At 40.3% G+C, this 21,018-nt stretch overlaps 1 protein-coding gene across 1 annotated transcript in view; it reads right to left on the bottom strand.

The window, feature by feature from the left end:
- Nucleotides 1-21,018, bottom strand: part of FRMD3 (FERM domain containing 3) — a 1,518,736-nt gene that overhangs the window by 277,013 nt on the left and 1,220,705 nt on the right. Inside the window, exon 11 of the mRNA XM_044082188.1 lies at nucleotides 15,296-15,364. Coding sequence (XP_043938123.1) covers nucleotides 15,296-15,364 — 69 coding nt within the window. The remainder of the gene's footprint in view (nucleotides 1-15,295; nucleotides 15,365-21,018) is intronic.

Raw genomic sequence — 21,018 nt, 5'->3', positions numbered from 1 at the left:
CTACTTAATGTGGTATTTCTAACCAATTTAATTATCTGTGGGCTAGGCAGTGATGTTTTCTATTGTTACAGTTTAATGCGAATGTGGCTATTTTATTATGACATTGCTCAAGTTTGTGTAAACACAGATTTAACAATTCACAACTTGTTCAGGCTGCACCTCCTTTTACCAGGATGGCTATACCAATCAATCCAGGAGTAAATCTGTGGATACCCGAATCATCTAGTTTATGTTTAAAGGAAGATAGTGAGTGTCACAATGATTAACATGCTGAGGGAGTTTATTCCAGAGGTTTGATAGGTGCTGTACTATGAAACTCTCTCTCCATCATGTTGTATTTACCTGTTGGCAAAAATGTAGTTCCCTTGTTTTAGTACTCGTAGAGATATTAGACTTGCAGAGAAACAGGAGGTCCAGGACAGTTGGGTCTCTCATGGTACAGTAAGTGAGACATAGATCTCCCCTCAAAAGTCTCTAAGACACCAAATAAAGGAATACACCTTCCAGCCTTTGTTGGTAGCTCAGGGACTTTATGTCTCTGATCATTTTGGTTAGCAACCTTTGGAGTCTTTTGTAACTGTGATCCTCTTATTATTCAGCATTTCAAATGCTGATAGTGGCACAGGAACGAGTAAACTTTAGTCTTCATGTAGATTTTAGCATATGATTGAATGCCATTCCCCATTCACAATGTTTTGCACAAGCAGCACACTGCATGTATCCCCTACACATAATTCTGATTATACATCAGCTCTTGGAATACAGCAGTCATGCCAGTACTTTCAGTGTATATGTATATGTGCACGCATGCTTGTTTGAATATCATTTTCCCAGTCACTGTTTTTCACTAGCAGCACACTATACTCTGGTCCCCGGCTCTCCCTGTTGTCCTGCCTGTAAATGAGAGATCGTGTGAGGATCTACTCTGTGTTGTGCTCGTTCCACCTACTGCCCTGTGTCTGTGTAACCAGGGTCTACGTATATATAAGGGGGTCTGGCAGGTGAGGACACTTGCTTATTGCTTTTTTGTGGACTTTACTCTTTTCACATTTTCTTACACTTTGTTTTGTTCTCTTTGTGGTTTTGGTGTTAGGATACTAAATGTACTTAAAACGCCAGGTTTTTACTTTGCAGTGCCTTTGCTGGCTATAACCCAATTGCTTAACATTTGACAGTGTGTGTGTCTGGGTGACAATGAATCCTTGTGCTGACAGCTACTAATGGATACAATTTTCTGCTGTTTGCTGGTGCTTTTAGTATTCTTTTGATGTGGAGCTTATGAAACAGGCAACATGCAGTAGAGGCAGTCAGAACATTATGCTGGCATGTGGAAAGTGACTTGTTTTTAATGACTTGGTCTAAAGATGCAAATATATTCACAGCAAAAGAGAGCAGGGGAAGGGAATGATTACAGACTTTTGTTTGGATGCCTGTAACATGAGATGTCTTATTAATGTGGTATGAATCAGGAGAATGACTACTGGATGACAACTACTGGATGGTTTTGGATCTGTAAGTTGTGGTTCATCACTAGTGTTAAAGAGAAACTCCAGCAGGACTTGAAAGTTCCCACATTTTGCTGTTGTATCTTTCCCTTCCTCTTCATACTTAAATGCGTATCGCACATTAATGAATAAGTAAGTAAAACTATGACTATGACTGTGGTGAACACATCTGAATTACAAAATGAACATGTCTCAGGCTGGAAACTATGGAAGGTGAAGAGGAAGGTTTTAAGTGAAGGGGAAAAGAGTGGTTAATTTTTCTGCCTGTTTCTTTAACAGGACACTGTAGGCATTATTGAAATTCGTTAACAACCGCAATACTGGACTACTGTTTGCTTCTTATCAAAACAATGAATTTGTCAAAGAGCACAAGTACTTAAATATCACAAGTACCAAGATAATGCACTACTTCCAGGCATCAAGACGGTTCTGAAAAGATATGTAGATTTTTTATGCACATGCTGTAAGATGAAACCACTATAGGCAGCAAAATATATTTCTCAGGTAATTGTCTAGTGTTCCCTGCAGACTTAGTAATAACATCAGTAGAAATTTTAAGCATAAATGTTATACATCAGTGTACATTAAGTTAGTGGCAGTGCAGCTTAGCTTACCGATTATGTGGGTTCTTGAAAGTACAGTAAATTCTGCTGATGCAACCCTTTTCTGGGATGCTTTACACTGTTGCTTTCAGGCTAAAGGGAAATGTAACAACTTTAAGGGGTAACATTGCACAGAAAGAACAGATGTATACATTCTGTATAACTTGCATCTCTTGATTCTGTCAGATGTTTCCCAGATGCAAGTCAAGAGGGTGAGCAACAAGAAGCAGTTATCTGTCAACAGCAACTGATATGCAGGGACTATGACCCTGCAGAAAGCCCACAACCAGAACAGCCATCAAACACTGTCCCTGTATCTATATACACACCTAGGACTTGTCAATATGACACTGCAAGTTATTTAAACAGCAAGGTGACAGCTCAAGAAAAATGTAGATTACCAATGGCTGAGTATTCCATCAGTAACTTTTAAAAGTTGCTGGCACCCATGTTTGGTAAACAGAAATGTTACTTTCAGCTATCATGGATTGCTACTTACCCTGGACTGATATACAGTGCCTCACTTGACACATCATTTGCTTGCTTTGTTTGACATTGTTACTACAAAGTGAAAAAGAGGAGCACTTGCAACAACTGGATACAGAAACCATAAAAAGGCAATGCTTGCTTTTGATGCACACTTTTTAATAAACTGCATGGTACCAATCCTCAGAATGGTGGTGCAGCCATGATATACATGCTTTCTGTGCTATCAGAGCAAACAATTTCAAGACAGTTATGCCATGTGGAGATTAAAGTACTGTGGTTAGGTGCAGTAAAGGACTAGAAGAAAGGAGAAGAAAGAATCTTATCATTCTAAGTTCTACCACAAAAACATACTTTTATGTGAGACTCAAAACCTTCCCCTTCAAGGACACAGGCCAGACATTTGAATGATAAAACGGCAAAATGTTGGAACTTTCAAGCTTTGCTAGAGTTCCACCTTGACAGTGGTGATTGCCATCCGAAGCAGCACTTTCATTCTGCAGATAAAATGCTACTTACAGATCCAGGACTATACAGAATGAAATGTTTCTGCCACTGAACACATGATTCAAAAGGAAATTATTAAAGACATCAAGAAGGTTGGTGGATGGTACTGTGTAATGGTGGATGAAGTCTGTGATACAAGCAGTAAGAAGCTGCTGTTTTTTGCTCTTTAGAGGAGAAATGTAACAAGATGAGTGAGACTTCCAGATGTCTATCAGTAAAATATACATTAAGCTGTACTGAGCTGAGTTAACTATGATTGTTTTCTTTATAAAGGACTGTTTAAAAAAAACTTCTAGTGGACCTTGAAGAATGTAAAATGTGTACTGTACAGAATATGGGCTGGATTCAATAACATCTACACTAAGTGTACACTAAATGTACACAATCTGAATTCAAGAACATGCCTACCATATTTTTGTGTTTTCTAGTCACTCAGAAATATTATACTAAGTGTGCATGTAGTCTACACTTTGTGATAGCCTTTATGAATCCCCCTCAGTATTTAAAGCTGCAAGAAAATCAGTAGGAAAACTAAAATTAGGAGGACGAAGGTGTGATTTATGCTTGTGTTGTCTGTTCACTCAGAACGATATACACTCACTATACACTTAGTGTAGGTGTTAATGAATGCCAGGGTATGCGATTGCTTTGAGTGGAAATTCGGAAGAGCTGTTAAAAAAAAGTTGAAGCTAGCTTCTTATATGTGTATATATTTTCAGTACTTAAAGTTAATACTTTTTGAAATGTTGCTAATGATCAAGACAACTCCATTATCTTACTTGCAATTCCTCACCCCCAAAAATATATGACAGTGGGAACAGGAAACTTTATATTCAAATTAAAGAAGAACAGAAAGTGTTTTTGAGTAGAAAGGCAGACTGTTTTTCAGTTTAGTTTCTGCCTTGCTTCTGGATTGAGCACAGTGGACTGCTTTCCTGGACAGATCTCATGGTGGAAATTTCACTGCTTGTGAAGCTGTGTAACTGATGATTGGGCCTACATGCCAGCGAGAAGCAGAGAGAAATTAAGTAAATCTTTAGATATTGATGGTGATGGATCCAGACAACCTACTGGTTAGAGCTTTTCCATATGTCATCTGTTTCAACACATTTATTTTGCATTTTTTTCTGAAAGTTTATAGGTCCATGCATACATGATTTTACAAAGCAAATTAGCTAATTTTATTGATTTTTAAGAGAACTGTCTTATTACTCCTTTCCAAAAGAATGTGGCTGTTAGTGTGTGAATTAGCTTAAGGGTATGGGTACTGAACTGATGCAAGTTCATCTGCTGAGCTCCTCCTTTTGGAGAGTTACTGCTCTGACTATTGCTACTGTGACAAAGGGAGATACTGCCAGCACAGCTGTCTGGAATTTTGTAAATAATTGCACGTCATTTCTGAATATCAGCATGATTTATATAAGATGCTTGTGTTACAAATGTATTAGAACTATATGGCATGTGCATATCAAACTGCAGGTACAGAAGTGTGTGTTGAAAAGGTTTTTGCAAAGTGCTGTTTGAAATGTAACCACAGTGTGCCCTATTGGAATAGAACAGAAATGTACATGCACTACTATAACTATTTAAATGTATATATTTTAACAGTGGAAACTGGAATACAGGAGGTTAACTTCAGAAAAATAGCTGAAATTAAATTACTTTATGGCTACGCAATAAAAGATAGTATCTTTCGGTTTTCATTGCAGCTACCGACACAAAGTCTGTGCTGAGAAGCTTTCTGTATTATCTTCGGAGTGAACTAATTACTTCCTCTGAAAGTATGAAGGCATACAATTGTTTTATGACTTCCAGCATCTGCCAAAGCTTATTATGTTATTCTGAAAGCTATCCCAGCAATAATATTTCAGATATTAATTTGAGAACTATCTGAAAGAGACAGTGCATTCTGTACTCTATCTTGGACCTGACAACAACAGGAACCATTCACCACACATCTGCCTTGCTCTGATGAAATAAGTTACTAGGGTACAGGATAATTCTCTTGGATATAGTCAGGAATATAGCATAGCCTAGTTTAGATATTTTTTTATTTATTTGAGACTGTCCTGCAATGTAGTTTTAAGTATTTCCTGTGATTTTGAACTCTAATGTCACTGTGAATATATATTGAGTATTTTCTTGTTCTTTTATTATTTACTATTAAATATATTTAAACATTTCATTGTGGCTGATCTGTCTAGAGATATTTGAGAGTACTTGCATATTTATTTGGTGACACTGTGTGGGCCCCTCCTAATAGCCCTGCTCTTGGTCAAAATAACATTTGTATTAATATTACACAGTAAGATTGGGCACCCTTTGTTAAGGACCTTAAAGTAGCTGATAAGGAGTTGGCTGGTGGCAGTGATAACTATCTTATAGTCTGGGCAAAATGGGGCATAGTTAGTAAACCTGTGCCAGCCTTTCCCAGGTGTGTGTGTGTGTGTGTGTGTGTGTGTGTGTGTGTGTGTGTGTGTGTGTGTGTCTGTGTGTGTGTGTGTCTGTGTGTGTGTGTGTCTGTGTGTTTGTGTAAATGAAACCTCAAAGAGTGTGTGTGTCAGTTACTTGGGCAGGGACATGAAGCACTGGTTGGACAGAGAGGGCGCTAAAGGTCTTGGCTTGGCCACTCAGCTGAGATCTCAACTCTATAGCTGTGGCAGTGGGGAGTCTTACTGGGGATCTGGAGAAAGAGGGAGAAACCAGCCCTGGACTGACTGTGGTCTATGTGTGCTCTTATGGGAAACTGCTTTTGATGCAGAGAGCTGCATCTGGAAATACTGTGTGTGTACTTGTCATCTGCTCAGTATACGTCCCTCCACTGATGCCAGTGGTGATTACTGGTCCAGTGGTGGGTCGTCGAAGATACCATACCAATATCTAATACTGACTTATTTTAAAGGTAATCAGTAATTCAGTTCTTGGTGAGTGATCTGACTGGTAGTAGTATTACCATAAAAAAGAAGGAAGGTTTGTTGGTAGTAGAAAGATACTATTAACCTCTCCTGGAAAACATGTTGTGTGTGTGTGTGTGTGTGTGTGTGTGTGTGTGTGTGTGTGTGTGTGTGTGTGTGTGTCTGTGTGTGTGTGTCTCCATGTATGTGTATGTGTCTGTGTGTGTAGAAATAATCTTGCACGTTTTCAATTTCTATTAGTACAATAGCACCACTGGAAGGTACTGGGCTTGGAGCAACATGAGAGAGATCCTGGGGAGCCAGTGATTATAACTCCACTCCACATCTTGTTTGTGTAAAGTTTGAGTGTGGCAGTTGTTGGTTATTACCTATGGCAATGTGTGTTTGCCATAAACTCTTAAGGCCACTTGCTCCTTGCATTTATTCAGTGCCAGTGATGGGGATTTAAAGCTTGTGCCGCCATGTATTAGTTGGTGGTAGCAACGCGGATCATGAGAGTAACTACCACTTCTTCAAACATAGTTGTAGAGCAAAAACAAAACATGTCCTTTACAGCATAACAGCCCTTTGCTTTTTTGCTGTATTCACTGACAAAACATTATAAGCACTCTACCAATATTACTGATATTATTTGCAAACCGAGGATTGGCATACACTCAGAGCAACAATTAATGCATCACTGACATACTACAGGGATCATATGGCATATTGCTGATCATGTGCCCCTAATAGCTTGTGGCTGGGGTAGCTGTTCCCTTTGCTCCACCCTATCTACAGCTGTGCTGCAGTGGAATGGACATACTGCTTGTACAGCCTTCAAAACAGCTTTATCTCCAGAGAATAATGGTGCACTCTTGCAGTCACAAGGTATATATAAAATAGTATATACTGAATAGCATTTATTTTATTTTATTTAGACAGGGGAGTTACGAAACAGACAAAAAAGAGCTTTATGGAGTAAGAAAAAAGGTATCATTTTCTCAGCTGACTAAAGAGAGCAAACAGAAAGGAATCTAACCTGATCAAGGATGAGATGATAGCCTAAACTTGAGGCAGCTAATATTCTTATTTAACTGGGAGGCGGACAGGTAGTAGCTATGAGTATACAGCATACAGCAAAGCAGCTCAGTCCATCCCTATAAGACATCTGAATGCATCTTAAACTGAAAAAAAAAATGAAGTAAGAGATGGAAAGGGGATGCCTTAAAGCACATTTCACACTTGACATTGTATCACCTATGCAAGTGGGCACCTGATGACTGGACTTTATTTAGTATTTATCTATTTATTTGTTTGTTTACATTTGTTTACCGGGAAATTCCAACTGGACACAGGTCCTTTTTCAGCAGAGGTCCAGGGAGAAAAGCTTCACAGAACAATAAATGAGCAGCAGAGTACATGAAGAACAACTGAATATACATACAATAGCAAATAATACATACTGCAGCAAACATTAGCTATACATACAATATGAAACATAGTAATGAACAGATATACCAATATCTAGCTAGAGGCTATGAATAAAGGTAGGATGTATACACAGACAGTACTAAGTTCAAACGGATACTGTTCTAAACTCATATACCTAAATCTTATATACAAATATGGCACTAAACTCAAACAGATATAAAGCAGATGCTCACACGAAGGTGGAACAAGCTAGAAGGGCTAATGGGATAGAAGGGGAAGACAGAGGAGTAAGACAGGAGACAGAGTGAGTAGTATATGTGGTAGTGAGAGAAAGCTAGGTGTAAGTCAGTTGGACATGTATTTGGAGCTGAGATGATGAAGTAGTTGAGCATGTTATAACAGGTCTGAGAGATTGAGTGAGGAGGGAAGGGGAGGGTAAAGGGTGAGCCAGAGCCTGCAGAGGAAGGACTGCAATGATGAGACGGTGTGAGGCAGGGTGGTTAGGGAGGGAGAGGAAGGGGTGGTAAAAAGGAGGGTTACTAGTCAGGATTGGTGTATGGGCATAACCAGAGACTTTTTAAGTGAGTTTTTAGTGCAGTCTTGAAGTGATTGCAAGAAGATAGTATGGTTATGGTGGGGGGGGGGGGGGGATTGTTCCATAATCTGGATATGACACGGGAGAATAGTGCCTCTCCCGCTGAGTTCTTGGGTTTGGTCACTAAAAGTAGATGTTTGCTGCTGAAGCATAGTGGTCTAGTGGAACAGTACGGCTGGAGAAGGTTTTGAAGGGATGGAACTTTAAGAGGATGGTTTACTAACTTGTGGGTGAGAGAGAGTTGATTCAGGTGAGGAAGTTGAGGGAGTTCAAGCCAAGCAAGTTCTCTAAGTGAGATACAGTGGTGGCTGCGATAAGATGCACCAGTGGCAAACTTAGCAATTTTATTGTAACAAGCCTCGAGCTTGTTTACGTCTGTTTGTCTAAGGTAGGTAAGTATAAGCGAGGCGTAGAGTAAAGTGAAGATTAGGTGAAAATTGGCAGCAGAAATTCTGGCTGTCTTGGTGAGAAATTGTTTGCTTCTGTGCAATGCACCTAGTTTTTTTGTGAACCTTTTTTATGGCAAGAGAAATGTGAGTTTCAAATCTGAGATTGTTATCAATCTCAACACCAAACAGTTGGTGTGTTCTGTTGGGGAGATGACGGTATTGTCTTTGGCTAGAATATTAAAGTGGGAGATAATAGGGTTAGATTTAGTGGGTTGGAAGATAAGCAGTTTAGTCTTGCTCGGATTGAGTAATAACTGGGCATTAGATAGCCAGCTTTCTACAGATGAAAAGGCTTCCTGTGTGATCTTGTGAAGATCAGGTATAGTTGGGGCTGAGCAGATGAAGGTGGAGTCATCTGCATACTGTATAAGAGAAGCATGCTTGGTGGCTGTGAACAGATCATTGGTGAAGAGTGAGAATAGTAGGGGACCAAGGATGGAGGCACCGAGTGTTACAGGAAGCCGAGGAGATAGGTCATTATGCCAGACAACTGATTGTTGGTGGCCAGTTAGATGGCTGTGAAAAAATCAGTAGCTGATTGGGGAAAAGATATGTTAGTGAGAACAGACATTAGTAATTTGTGTGAGACCATGTCAAAAGCCTTGGATAGATCCAGAAATACAGCAGAGAAGAACAGGCCATTATGTTTATGATGAAGGATACCGTTAGTAAAAGACAGCAAGGCGGTAGTAGTGCTGTGGTATGGCATGAAGGCATGCTGTGGACTGGAGAGGAGGTTATTAGCTAAGAGGTAGTCTAAGACTTGAGAATGGATGCATTTCTCAAGTATCTTGGAGAGTGGAGAAAGGATGGCTATGGGGCGGTAATTGGAAATTTAGTGGAGGAGCCACCATTATGGAGGGGAATGATGTGGGATATTTTCCACAGTGTGGGGACATAGATTTCTGATAAGGACAGATTAATTAAGATAGAGACTGGATAAGCTAGGGCTTCTGCTGCTATTTTTAGGTATTCAGTGAGGAGATTGTCAGCTGCAAGTTTTGTAGGCTAAAATTTCAATAGAAGTTTTTGTTATATAGGAGGTAGGTACTGATGAAAAAGAAAAGACTGTGGGCAGAGTATTTGGTTTTGATGTAGGGAGGGTGGGTAGAGGGTTGCGTTGTTTAGTCAAAGACAGAATGGTTTCAGTAAATTGTTTATTGAATGAGTCAGCAATACTGCTGGAGGAAGGGGGACTGGTAGGCGGGGGGTGCCTACTTTACCTGGGTGGGGAATGGAGTTTATTGTGGACCAAAACTGCTTAGGGCTGTGATGGGAGGAGTTTAGGACAGACTGATAATACTGGGTTTTATCTTCTTTTATTTGCTTTTTGACCTTGTTGTGCAACTCTAGGAATGACTGTCTAGAGGAGGGTTTTTTTTGTTAAGCGCCAGTGCTCCTAGGTCGTATCTCTGATTTTTATTAGTGCCCTGGTGCTTTTTTGTAACCAAGGAGAGTACTGCATTTTGACTCTGGCATTTTTTATGGGGGCACATGTGTTTAGGATGTTTAGCAAGGTGCTATTAAAGAAGTGGATGGCTTCGTCCAGATTGAGGTACTTTAGTGGTGTCCAATCACATTTTTGAAGGGATAAGATAAAGGAGAGAGGGTTAAAGTTTACCCTATTTCGGATATGCCTATAGATGATGGTTTTAACACAATTTAAGTGGTGTCTCAGAAGAAATGTTGGAGTGTGGTCACTGAGGCTGTCTGGTAGACAGCCAGCTAAGTATGAGTGAGGGTCTTTATTGACTAATATCCAGTCGAGAGTAATATGTTTGTTAGAGTTCTTATTTATCCTGGTAGGTGACTATATTAGTTGAGAGAAACCATGAAGGTTTAGGTGTTGGGCTGGGTGATTGTTAATACAAGATAGCCAATTGGTATTAAAAGGGTTTATATCAGATTATCGAAAGCTGACAGTATCTAAGCACGAAACTTTGAACTTGCAACTTCGAAATCTGACAACATCGAACGTGAAAAAAAAACATTAAACACCCAAAACAACACAAAAACTGCTCTATGCAGGGGGGCAAGCCCCCCTGCACCCCCACACCCCCCAGCTACTTAAATATACCAACTCCGAGATCACACTACAGTGCAGTAAAGGGAAATCTTCCCTTCCCGCACTGTATGGCAATCTCCGCTTTATGTTTCGATGTTTTCCGTTTTCAAGGTTGCAAGTTTGAAGTTTTGAGCTTCAGACTTGTCAGCTTTCGATATTGTGATATACACCTGTATTAAAATCACCTAGGATTATGGTTTCCTGGGTTAGGGAATGTTAGCCCAGTTCAGGAGGTTTTCCAGGGTTGGGATGTTTTGGCCAGGTGGGAAGTAGCATCCCATGATGATGATTGTTTCATTTGGGTTTAGTTTGAGGTTGGCATATAGGATTTCGTCATTTCTAATGTGTGGGGTATATGTATTTAGGATCTGGATGTTGAGGTGGTATTTAAACATCAGAGCCACACCACCCCCTTTCTTAGATAGTGTATCTACTCGAAGAATGTTGTAAACTGTTGGGAGTATTTCCTCACTTTTGATGTAAGGTTTGAGCCAGGTTTCGTTCAGGATGAGAATATCAGGAACGTATAAAGTTATGTTGGTGTTTAGGTCAAAGGGTTTTATTAGTCATACTTCTGATATATAGACATATGAACAGGAGGTCAGATGGCTTTCTGTTGGATGTTAGTTGTGAGAAGAAGCAGCTATTAGGCAGATTTTTAGGTGAGGAGTTGGTAATGGTAGGACCAGGGTTGGGGTAGATATCACCACTGAGGGCTAATTTAGATAGGGCAGTAAATATAAGTTTTATAAATCTGGTAATTAACCTGTCATATTTTTGGGATATTTTTTGTTTGAATGTAACAGGTGACTGGTAGTATGGTGGGTGTATTGGGATGGAGATTGTGATGGTATGACAAGTGTAATTAGTAGGTGGGTGATGGACAGACATGAGAGTAAGGGTGCAGTGATAGTGGTGGGGTGTGTCTATTATGCAGTTCTGGTAGGATGTAAGGTGTGCAAGAAGAGTGCAGTTAAGGAGTGTAAGCACATTAGGTAGTAACATGACTGTGTCAGGTGAGCAGTTAAATTGGAAGTGGGTGGGGTACTGTGGGCGGTAGAGGAAATAGGTTACTAGTATTATTCTGATTGGGTGCTGGTTATTGGGTGGGGTTACTGCCTAGAATAAATCTAGATGTAGTGGGGGCTGGTGGGATTAGGGAGCAGAGTGGGGCATGAAGTGAGTCTGTACGTAGCACAGGTGAACAGAGCGGGGTTTAAACCCCTCCAAGCTGTGGATCACCAGGTGAGTATCTGATGGCTTAAAAGAGAGCAGAATTCAACTGCTGATGAGCACTTGTGTCCTAATGGGAGACTAGTAATTTAAAGATGGATCCATAAACAGCAAGAATCTAATATAGACTTAGTATTGGAAGTTGGGGGTAGCAAAAAGGGTGTGAACCAGGTGCAATGCAAATAAACCAGCCAAACCAGACAGGCAAGCAATGGAAAACTATCAGTGAAGGCCTTCGGGGGGTGAGTAGTAATACAAACTCTACATGTAAAGTGAAGGAGAGAAGGGACAGCAAAGTCTATTAAGGTTGGGAGCGTGTCTTCACATTGACTTGCTTATTAGTAGCCAGTCTGTGTACAGATTAGAGTAGGGAGATACATAGCAATGAAGGGGAATGTATAGAGATGCAAATAAACAGGCTGGGCTCAAGTGATGCAAAACTAAAGCAAACAGCACTGAAAGGGCTGCTTGAAGGTTAATTTTTAATCACAGAGAATAGGAAGGACCTGAATGAAAGTGTATACTGTCTAGTGGACAGTTAGGATTACTACAGAAGCTGGGTGGGGGTAGGACACAAGGCTCAAACAATCAGTGTTATTAGCACGCTGAGAACTACTAAGTAACACAGCTAATGTTAAAGCTTCACTATCATAACATATAGATGTAGAATGCCTGGGTGGACTGACCCTGCTCTTCAGGCTCAAAGGGTAAATCCTTGGTTTAGTTTTGCAGTACTGATTCCTTCCTAGACTGTACGGGTGGGGTGGTAGTCCTGGACTGCAGAGTTGCCCAAGTGTGCTGTGAAGACAGAGAAAAAGAGAGGGTGGAGCTAGTAGAATGGGACAAAGATAGGTTAAAGGAAGTAATGAGGAGATAGGAGGGTGTTAAAAGATACAAGTCTGAGGATAGAACGGAGAGAGCAGGAGAAAAACAATAGATAGCAGGAGAACAGATGTTACTGCAACAGTTTGAGAGTACTTCAGCAGCTAACACATCACAGTGCCATAACTTTGTTTGGAAACAAGTTAATAAATCATGCACAATACATTTAGCAGCCAATTATCCTGTGTATACAAGAAAAAGTAAAATGAACACTTAACGGTACAGTTGATTCAGTAGCAGAGACACAACTGCAGTGCTAAATCAGTAAACACTGTTTCCTAATGCCAACACCAAGTCAATTAGATTTAAATTACATTTATAACATCAGTTTTAGTACAGCATGAGCCATGGTGGTGCAACCGTAGCATTGTCGCCTCACAGCAAGAGGATCTCCCGTTCGATTCTCGGCTGGAGCGCCTTCTGTGTGGAGTCTGCATGACCTCCCCGCGATTGAGTGGTGTTCGAAAGACATGCGTGGATGGGCGTGCCTTCATTGAAGATTGGGCATCGGGCTGTCACCTCGGCACCGTAAAAATCAACTGCCAATCATTAGCGGACCGGTGTTTTGCTGTGGTGACCCCTAGCCGGGAAAATCCGAAAGAAGAAGAACAACATAGTCGCATAGAGACAACATAGCTGCAGTGTTAATGTTAGTAAAACACTGTTGCTGAATGGCAGAATCAAACCAGTGAAATAAACAAATAAGCAGAGCAGTAGTCAAGAATCAGAAAGTGAATATCAGTTGTAAAGATACAAATAATTAGCTAAAACAACATTAACTTACAAGTCAAGTATAGACAGAGATTAAGTAAATCTGTGGCTACTAGTTTTGATATGTCCAGATAAGCTGTTAAATAAAGATCTTCTATACACCATTTGTCTATTAAACCCATTTATTTTGCATTTTCTTTGTTCAAGTTTAGACCTGCTTGTAGATTTCATTAAAAAATAAAATACACTACTTAACTTTATTTGTCTCAGAGAGTGAACTGTCTTATTTCATTTTAATAGACTAGGAATGGTGGTTTATAGATTGGATTAAGGGTATGTGTACTGAACTGGTTTGATTTCAACTGCTGTTTTTTATCTTTTGAAGAGCTAATGCTAAAGCTGTTGCTAACATACCAGTATTTAATAAATGACTTATTTAAAGCAAAATGGTAATTCATGGTCTGCTAGAGTGGTCTGGCTGGTAACAACATTATTGTACAGACAAGGAAGAGATTATTGATATGGTTGGGATATCAACTTCTCCTGGAAAACAGTGTGTGTGTGTGTGTGTGTGTGTGTGTGTGTGTGTGTGTGTGTGTGTGTGTGTGTGAGTGTGCACGGGTGTGCGCGCATGTGTGTGCTCTTGTGTATAAAAATAATCCTGGGCAAGCTTTCAGTTACTGTTGGTAAGGTAGCACTAGAAGGCACTGGACTGGCAGCAAGATGGTTGCGGTCCTAGACAGACAGTAATTTTATCTCTGCTCTGCATCTGTTTAGTGTGAAATTTATTTTGCCATGGTAGGTGGTGGCTGTTACCAGAGGCAACAGTGCATACCTGTAATACATTCTTAAAGATTACCATCAAGGATTTCACTTACCTGGAAGAAATGCCAGAGAATCAGGCTGGGGAAGGAACATCTTCTTTATAATTCAGGAATATGTTGCAAGAATACAAATACACTAATTTCAATATTGTAGAATAAAACCAAAATAACTGTTTTTAGTGTGCAACTCACAACAAGTCAAGCTATCGTGTCACCACACCTAGCAGTGCAATGATGTGATTCTACGGAGAGATACACTCGTTGCTTCTCATGAAAATTAAAACATTCTTAAATAATGATGTAAATATTCTGAATTTAAACAAGCCACTCATCAAAAAAGCAAGGCAAAAGAGATGGTACCTGCCCACTTCTCCTGCTTCACATGTGAATATGCACAGACATTCAGACATTTAAATGTTTTTTGTCTCTCCTGCTTTTAACAGTCTTCAACAGTACTAGCATAAGAGATCTTCAGAAATTAAAATGAAAATATAAAGCAATGTTATTATTCATGAAGTATTCTCATCATTTGAGTATTCCTTCTGTGACATTGCTTTCATTTTCTGTTACTGCTGTTGCTATGTTGTGTAATATGGCAGAAGCCAAGACTGGAAGGCTTCTGGCACCACAGTCCATGCCATTAATTAGCTCCCTTCACAGGTGCATACCTGGAAGGGAAGGGCACAACTGTAAAGTCAGATGCTGAATTTTTTTACAAGTCTTGTTTTCACATAAAATAATAATTTTATGTGAAAATAACACCCAAGAAGATACTGCACCAAAATTACCTTGGACATAAGGTAGAAACAAAATGGAGATACAGCATTCTATTTTACTGCTTTGAAAATTATCTTTAAGGTCAATTACCCACTGCATAATATTTGATGACAGCAGTACAGATTTAAAGCCTACACTGTCACTTACTAACTGGCAGTAGCAGTGTGGATCATGAGGACAAAACCCCTGTCACAACTGTAATACAGTTTACAATAATGTAAAGACAAAAATAAATATAATTTTTAAACAAATGTTAACAGCTGGTTTGCTTGCAATTATTATACAGGTAAGGCAATATAGACAGGTGCATGAGTCTAGGTTATTGAGATCTTACCTGTGCACTTCAGGGGGATCTCTCTCAATTTTAGAACTTGCTTCAATAACTTCTTTAGCAACTTTTCCACTGAAACAGTAAAGAAAACTACATCAGTTGCTTGGCACAGTTTTGGACAAACTGTTATGATTGACAAAAACATCTATATTTTGGAATACAAACAGCAAGCAGCCCTAAGACCACTGCAATGATATGAATTTACCCCATAATGAAACCATTAGTCAACCTTTCTGTTTATCATGGCATTAACAAATTAAAATACAAAATCTTTTTATATGTAACTTCTGCACCGCAGGAGAATTGTGTCCTCCTTAGTAGCTTTCCCATAACACCTCTCAGTTGCAGTCATCCACTTTACAGTGACATACTGTATTTAGTGCCATCAGCAGTAGTGCAAAGGCACAATCACCTTCCCTGCAAATTTCTCCACTCTTACTGAATCTTCATAATTCTTTAATGTAGTTACATTACACTCTTCTTAGTGTGTTACGAAAATAAAATTGCCAAAGATTCCAAAGACAACTACAAGGCATTCTATAGTTATGTCAAGAATCTAAATGGCAATGCAAAGATCTGCTCTGAGCTACAACAGAATGGCATTAAATATACTGATCCCAAGGATATTGCCAATATCCTGGCAGATCGATTTAGTGCCAACTTCACCCCCATTTCACCCCCTAAAGGGCCCATTTCAATATCAAAAGATTGCCAAATTCTGGTAATCACGGCGACACAGTTAGAAACTGCACTCTCCAAAGTTAAGAATACAGCATCCATGGGACCAGATGATATCCCGGGCTGTGTACTACATGAACTACAAAATTAACTGGCACCTCACCTAAGTGTCATGTTCAATCATAGCCTCACCTAAGGCTTCGTGCCCACTGAGTGGCGCACAGCTACAGTTATCCCACTCCACAAGAGGGGATCAACCTTGGATCCCGGGAACTACCGTCCCATCAGTCTGACGAGCCTGATCTGCAAGGGCATGGAACTCATTAACATGGAACTTATAAACAAAGACATTGGCAACCTTCAAACACTGGACCCCACCCAGTTTGGGTTTGTGAAGGGCCGATCTTGTCTCCTGAACCTGATTGACTTCTTCAAATCAGTCTCCAAAGCTGTGGATGAGGGTAAGGCAGTCCACACAGCCTATCTGGACCACGCCAAGGCCTTCGACACCATTCCTCACTCTGGAATCATAGATAAACTTACTAAGCTGGGCATAAATCCCTACGTCACTCGATGGGTTGCCAACTGGCTTACTGACAGAACCCAGACTGTAAAAGTGGCCGTCCAGTTCCAGACAAGTGACAAGTGAAGTACCTCAGTGTTCAGTCCTGGGACCGCTCTTGTTTGGCATCTACTTCTCTGAAGTACAGGCCAACACTAAGGGACTCTGGTTAACAAAGTTTGCAGATGACTGCAAACTGGGAGCCATTATTGAATCCCCAAATGATGTGGATATTCTACAAAAGGGCCTTACAGAAACAGATGCTTGGTGCCAGAGCCATGGGCTCAAGCTTAATGCCAAGAAATGTATAGTTATCCCCTTTGGGAAAAACCATATACCCATGAATTACCACATAGGTGGCAGTACACTAAACACAGAAAGTGTGATGAGAGACTTAGGGACACAGGTGGACAGTGGTCTTACCTTCGATAACCACATCGCCACAACAGTCAGGAAATCCTTCTATGTGGCACACCTCATCACTAAGGGCTTTTCATCCAGAAAAAAGGAAGTCATTGTCCCACTGTACTCATCTCTCATTAGACGCATTATAGAGTACAACACCCCGTTTGATATGTACCTCACAAGACATCTGCAACAGCTGGAAAGGCTGCAGAAATACCTCACTAAAAGAATCACCGGCCTAAAGCAGATGCCCTATGTTGACTGTCTAAAAAAACTCCAGCTATACTCTGTGGCATATCATCTACTCAGAGGCGATCTCTGCTTAACATACAAAGCCATGGCAAACCCTGAGCTGTTGGACATGCTCCAGTTAAAGAAATCCCAATCCCTCAGAGCCACACACTTCAGGGATCTAAACCTTGTCATCACAATGAACAAAACATGCTGGAGGGATAGCTTCCTGACCCAGAGACTCCCCATACTCTGGAATAGACTACCCATACATGTCAAGCAGAGCGCCTCCTTGGCCCTCTTCAAAAGGAACCTTGATGACTGGATGGGACATAAGAAATTTACACCAGGGATTACGTCAGTCGCCCTGCTAGACAGGGGTCCAGGGAAGTAAATATTGTAGGAAGAAATACCCAGGGAATTGTTATGGCTAGGCTTGTATAGTCCCCTTGGGCCGATAGCCTAGTACCAACCTATGAACCTATGTTTCTCTTACAGATGTTTGATTAACTGTCTTTGAGAAGAATTTATCATATGTGAAAATATCACTCCACTCTAATTTACTATTCTTTCTGCAGTAGAACTGCATGGACTTAACCAAAATTGTCATTTTTGCTTTTGTAACAGATCACACTATTATTTGATGAAACAATGCTAGCAAACATCAATGCAGCACATGACATAGGGAAATTTTTTCTTTACAAATTCATTTACCAAATGAAAATGGAGACAAACGCATTAGGCAGATTTCCTTCTCTACTGAAAAACAAACAAATCTGTCAGGGGAAAAATATAAAAAATAAAAAACGTACAATAATAATAGGTCACATTAAACATGGGAAAAGTTTTGAAATGATTTATTGTGGTTTCATTTTTTTATATCACAAAAACCTGGCATTTTAACAGGGGTGTATATACTTTTTATATCTGCTGTATATAGCTTATAATGGTTTATACGGACATGTTTACCTGTTTTTTTTTTTTTTTTTTTTTTTTTTTTTTAACAATTACTACTGCCTTCTATGTGGAGTCTGCATGTCCTCCCCGCAGTTGGGTAGCCTTCAAAAGACATGCGTGCGTAAATGGGCATGCCTTCGTTGAAGGTTGAGCGTCAAGCTGGCACCTCGGCGTTTCGTAAAAATCTACTGCCAATCATTAGCAGACCGGAGTTCCGCTATGGCAACCCCATACCGGGAAAAGCCGAAAGACAAACATCAACCATGATAATTTGGCTTCAGTGGCAGTTGGTATCTACAAACAGACTTAATTTTTCCTGGCTTCATAGTTCAGAAGGATGGGTCTTTGCTTGCAGTGCAGGCATCTGGGGTTTGATTATATTTATTTTTTTTTATATTTTTCCCCTAACAGATTTGTTTGTTTTTCAATTGAATTGTACAGGTTATAGGTCACATTAAACATGGGAAAAGTTTTGAAATGATTTATTGTGGTTTAATTTTTTTATATCACAAAAAAATTGGCACTTTAACAGGGGTGTGTGCACTTTTTATATCTGCTGTACAAATGTATTAACTTTACTGATTCAATGACCTCTTCTTGCAGAAAGTACAGTTGTGTAAAATCTTACCATAATAATAATAGATGTCCTGTTTTCCACTGCTGCAGTATTAATCACCTCTGGGTTCTCCTGCCAAGGATAGCCCAACTTCTGTCCAGAATACCAAAGCCTATGTTATATACAGAACATTGTATGTCAGATGTTTGCTCCCCATGCAAGTATAGGGCATAAAGGTGACATACTTACACTCCCAACACAGTACAGAGGTGTCCCAGAAGAAGTGGGACCCCAGTGGAAAGGAGGACATGTCCATCCAGAAAAAAGGCATGAAGGAAGAGAAAGAGAAGGAGAAGAACTTCTTGGCCAGTACTAAAAAAAAACACCCATGCAAAAGGAAGAGAAAGGGGGCAACAGTGAGGGAGTGAATACTGCCACAATGAAAAGGACAACTACTGTTATGGTAAGATTTTACACAACTGTACTATGTCCTTTCATATCACTGCTGCAGTATTCATCACCTCTGGGAGAGTACAAAAATTACAGTGATGGCAGGAACAAGGAAGGCAAAGAGCAGCCCTCCACAAACCCATGCAGGATAGCCCTGGCAAAACCTGCCCTGGCTCTGGAAAAGACATCCAATTTGTAATGATCTGTGCAAATGTGAACCAAAGACCTAGTAGCAGCTTCTGGGATGGAGTTTGTGTCCAAACCTTTGAAGAAAGTCCCTGAAGAAGCTTCTGCTCTAGAAAAATGAGTCCTCACAGAAGGAGACAATTGCTTACCATGAAAAGAATAACAAAAAGAACTGGCCTTGGAAATTCAGGAGAAGATGGCTTGCTTACAAACTGCCAAACCCAATGTCCTGGTAAGAAAAGAAACAAAACTCTGATCAGATTTACAAAAGGGTTTAGATTTGTCTAAATAATATCTGAACAGTCTATACATACCCAAAGTATGAAGAACCTTCTCACTAGCAGATTGCAGAGAAGGGGAAAAAGAAGAAAGTTGGCTAGATTGATTAAGGGACAGATCATTGATTACCTTGGGCACAAAAGAAGGATTCGTATGGAAAGACACCCTATCTCTACGACAAACAAAAAAAGTAGGGGCCGCCATCAAGGCCTGTCGCTCAGATACCCTTCTGGTAGAGGTTTAAGCAAACAATAAAACAGTCTTCCAGGTGCAATGCTGAAAAGAATAAGTAGCATCAGGCTCAAAAGGAGCTTGAGTCAGCTTTTCAAGGACAAAATTAAAATCAAAAGTAGGAGGAATGGGCTTTCTTTAGAGTTTAATATGAAGGACACCTTTTAGAAACTTCCTGACCACAAACCTAGATGCCAAAGGAGAAGTAAGTGGCAAACAGGCAAAAATGGCTGACAAATGGGCTTTCACTGAAGAATATGTCATGCCAGCATGCAATAGTTCACACAGGTAATGAAAGAATTGAGGGGACCCCCACTGAAAAGGGGTCCTGGTGATGTTTAAGACACCAAATGTAAAACCTTTTCCACTTGGGTATAGAGGAGTTTCTGGTATTGGGTTTCCTGGCTTCCTGCAGGACCCTAAGCACATTCTCAGAAAACTTGTGTTGGAAAGGAAAAAAAGCCCATCACCCAAAGCATCATTTGAAGAGTAAACAAATGAGGGTGAAGGAGCGTGCCTTTGTGCTGTGTGAGAAGACCCATGTGGTGGCCAGTTCGAATAAATGGAATGGACGGTGCACTGGTGCAGCGGTAACATTGTCCCCTCACAGCAAGAAGTTTTCTGGTTCAATTCTCAGCTGGAGTGCCTTCTGTACAGAGTCTGCATGTCCTCCCTGTGTGCTTTCGGTTTCCTCTGGGTGCTCCGGTTTCTTCCCATGTTACAAAGACATGCATCTGGAGGTATTCTCCCTAGGCCTCCACTGAAAACTGGCTTCGTTCTAAGTCGGACTTTTCTGGTTAAAAAATGTTAAATAAATAAGGAGGGAGTAGTGCTGTCTGGGCCAAAAGGGAGTCACCAACAAGATTATTGGAGAGTCCTTCTCAATTTTGTGAAGGACCCTTGGATGAACAGGAAGAGGAAAGAAGGCATACAAGAACATTCCCTTCCAAGAAAAAAACATGACGTCTACCTGCCAAGCCATAGGACTTGGGACTCTGCAACAGAAATGAGGGAGTTGCCTGTTCAGAGGGGAGGGAAAAAAATCTAGTTGAGAAATACCTCACCAATGAACTATGTCTAGAAACACATCCCTGTGAAGCACCTATTCATGAGGTTGTGTCCTGGACCTGCTGAGAGAATCTGCTACAATCTAAATTTGCTCTCTGAAGGTATACAGACTGCCTTAATGGT

This window comes from Protopterus annectens, chromosome 9.part0, assembly GCF_019279795.1.
Source record: "Protopterus annectens isolate FY-2018-M chromosome 9.part0, PAN1.0, whole genome shotgun sequence".
NCBI lineage: Eukaryota > Metazoa > Chordata > Ceratodontiformes > Protopteridae > Protopterus > Protopterus annectens.
Note: the sequence above shows the minus strand (reverse complement) of the source record. Positions and strands in the feature narration are given on the sequence as shown.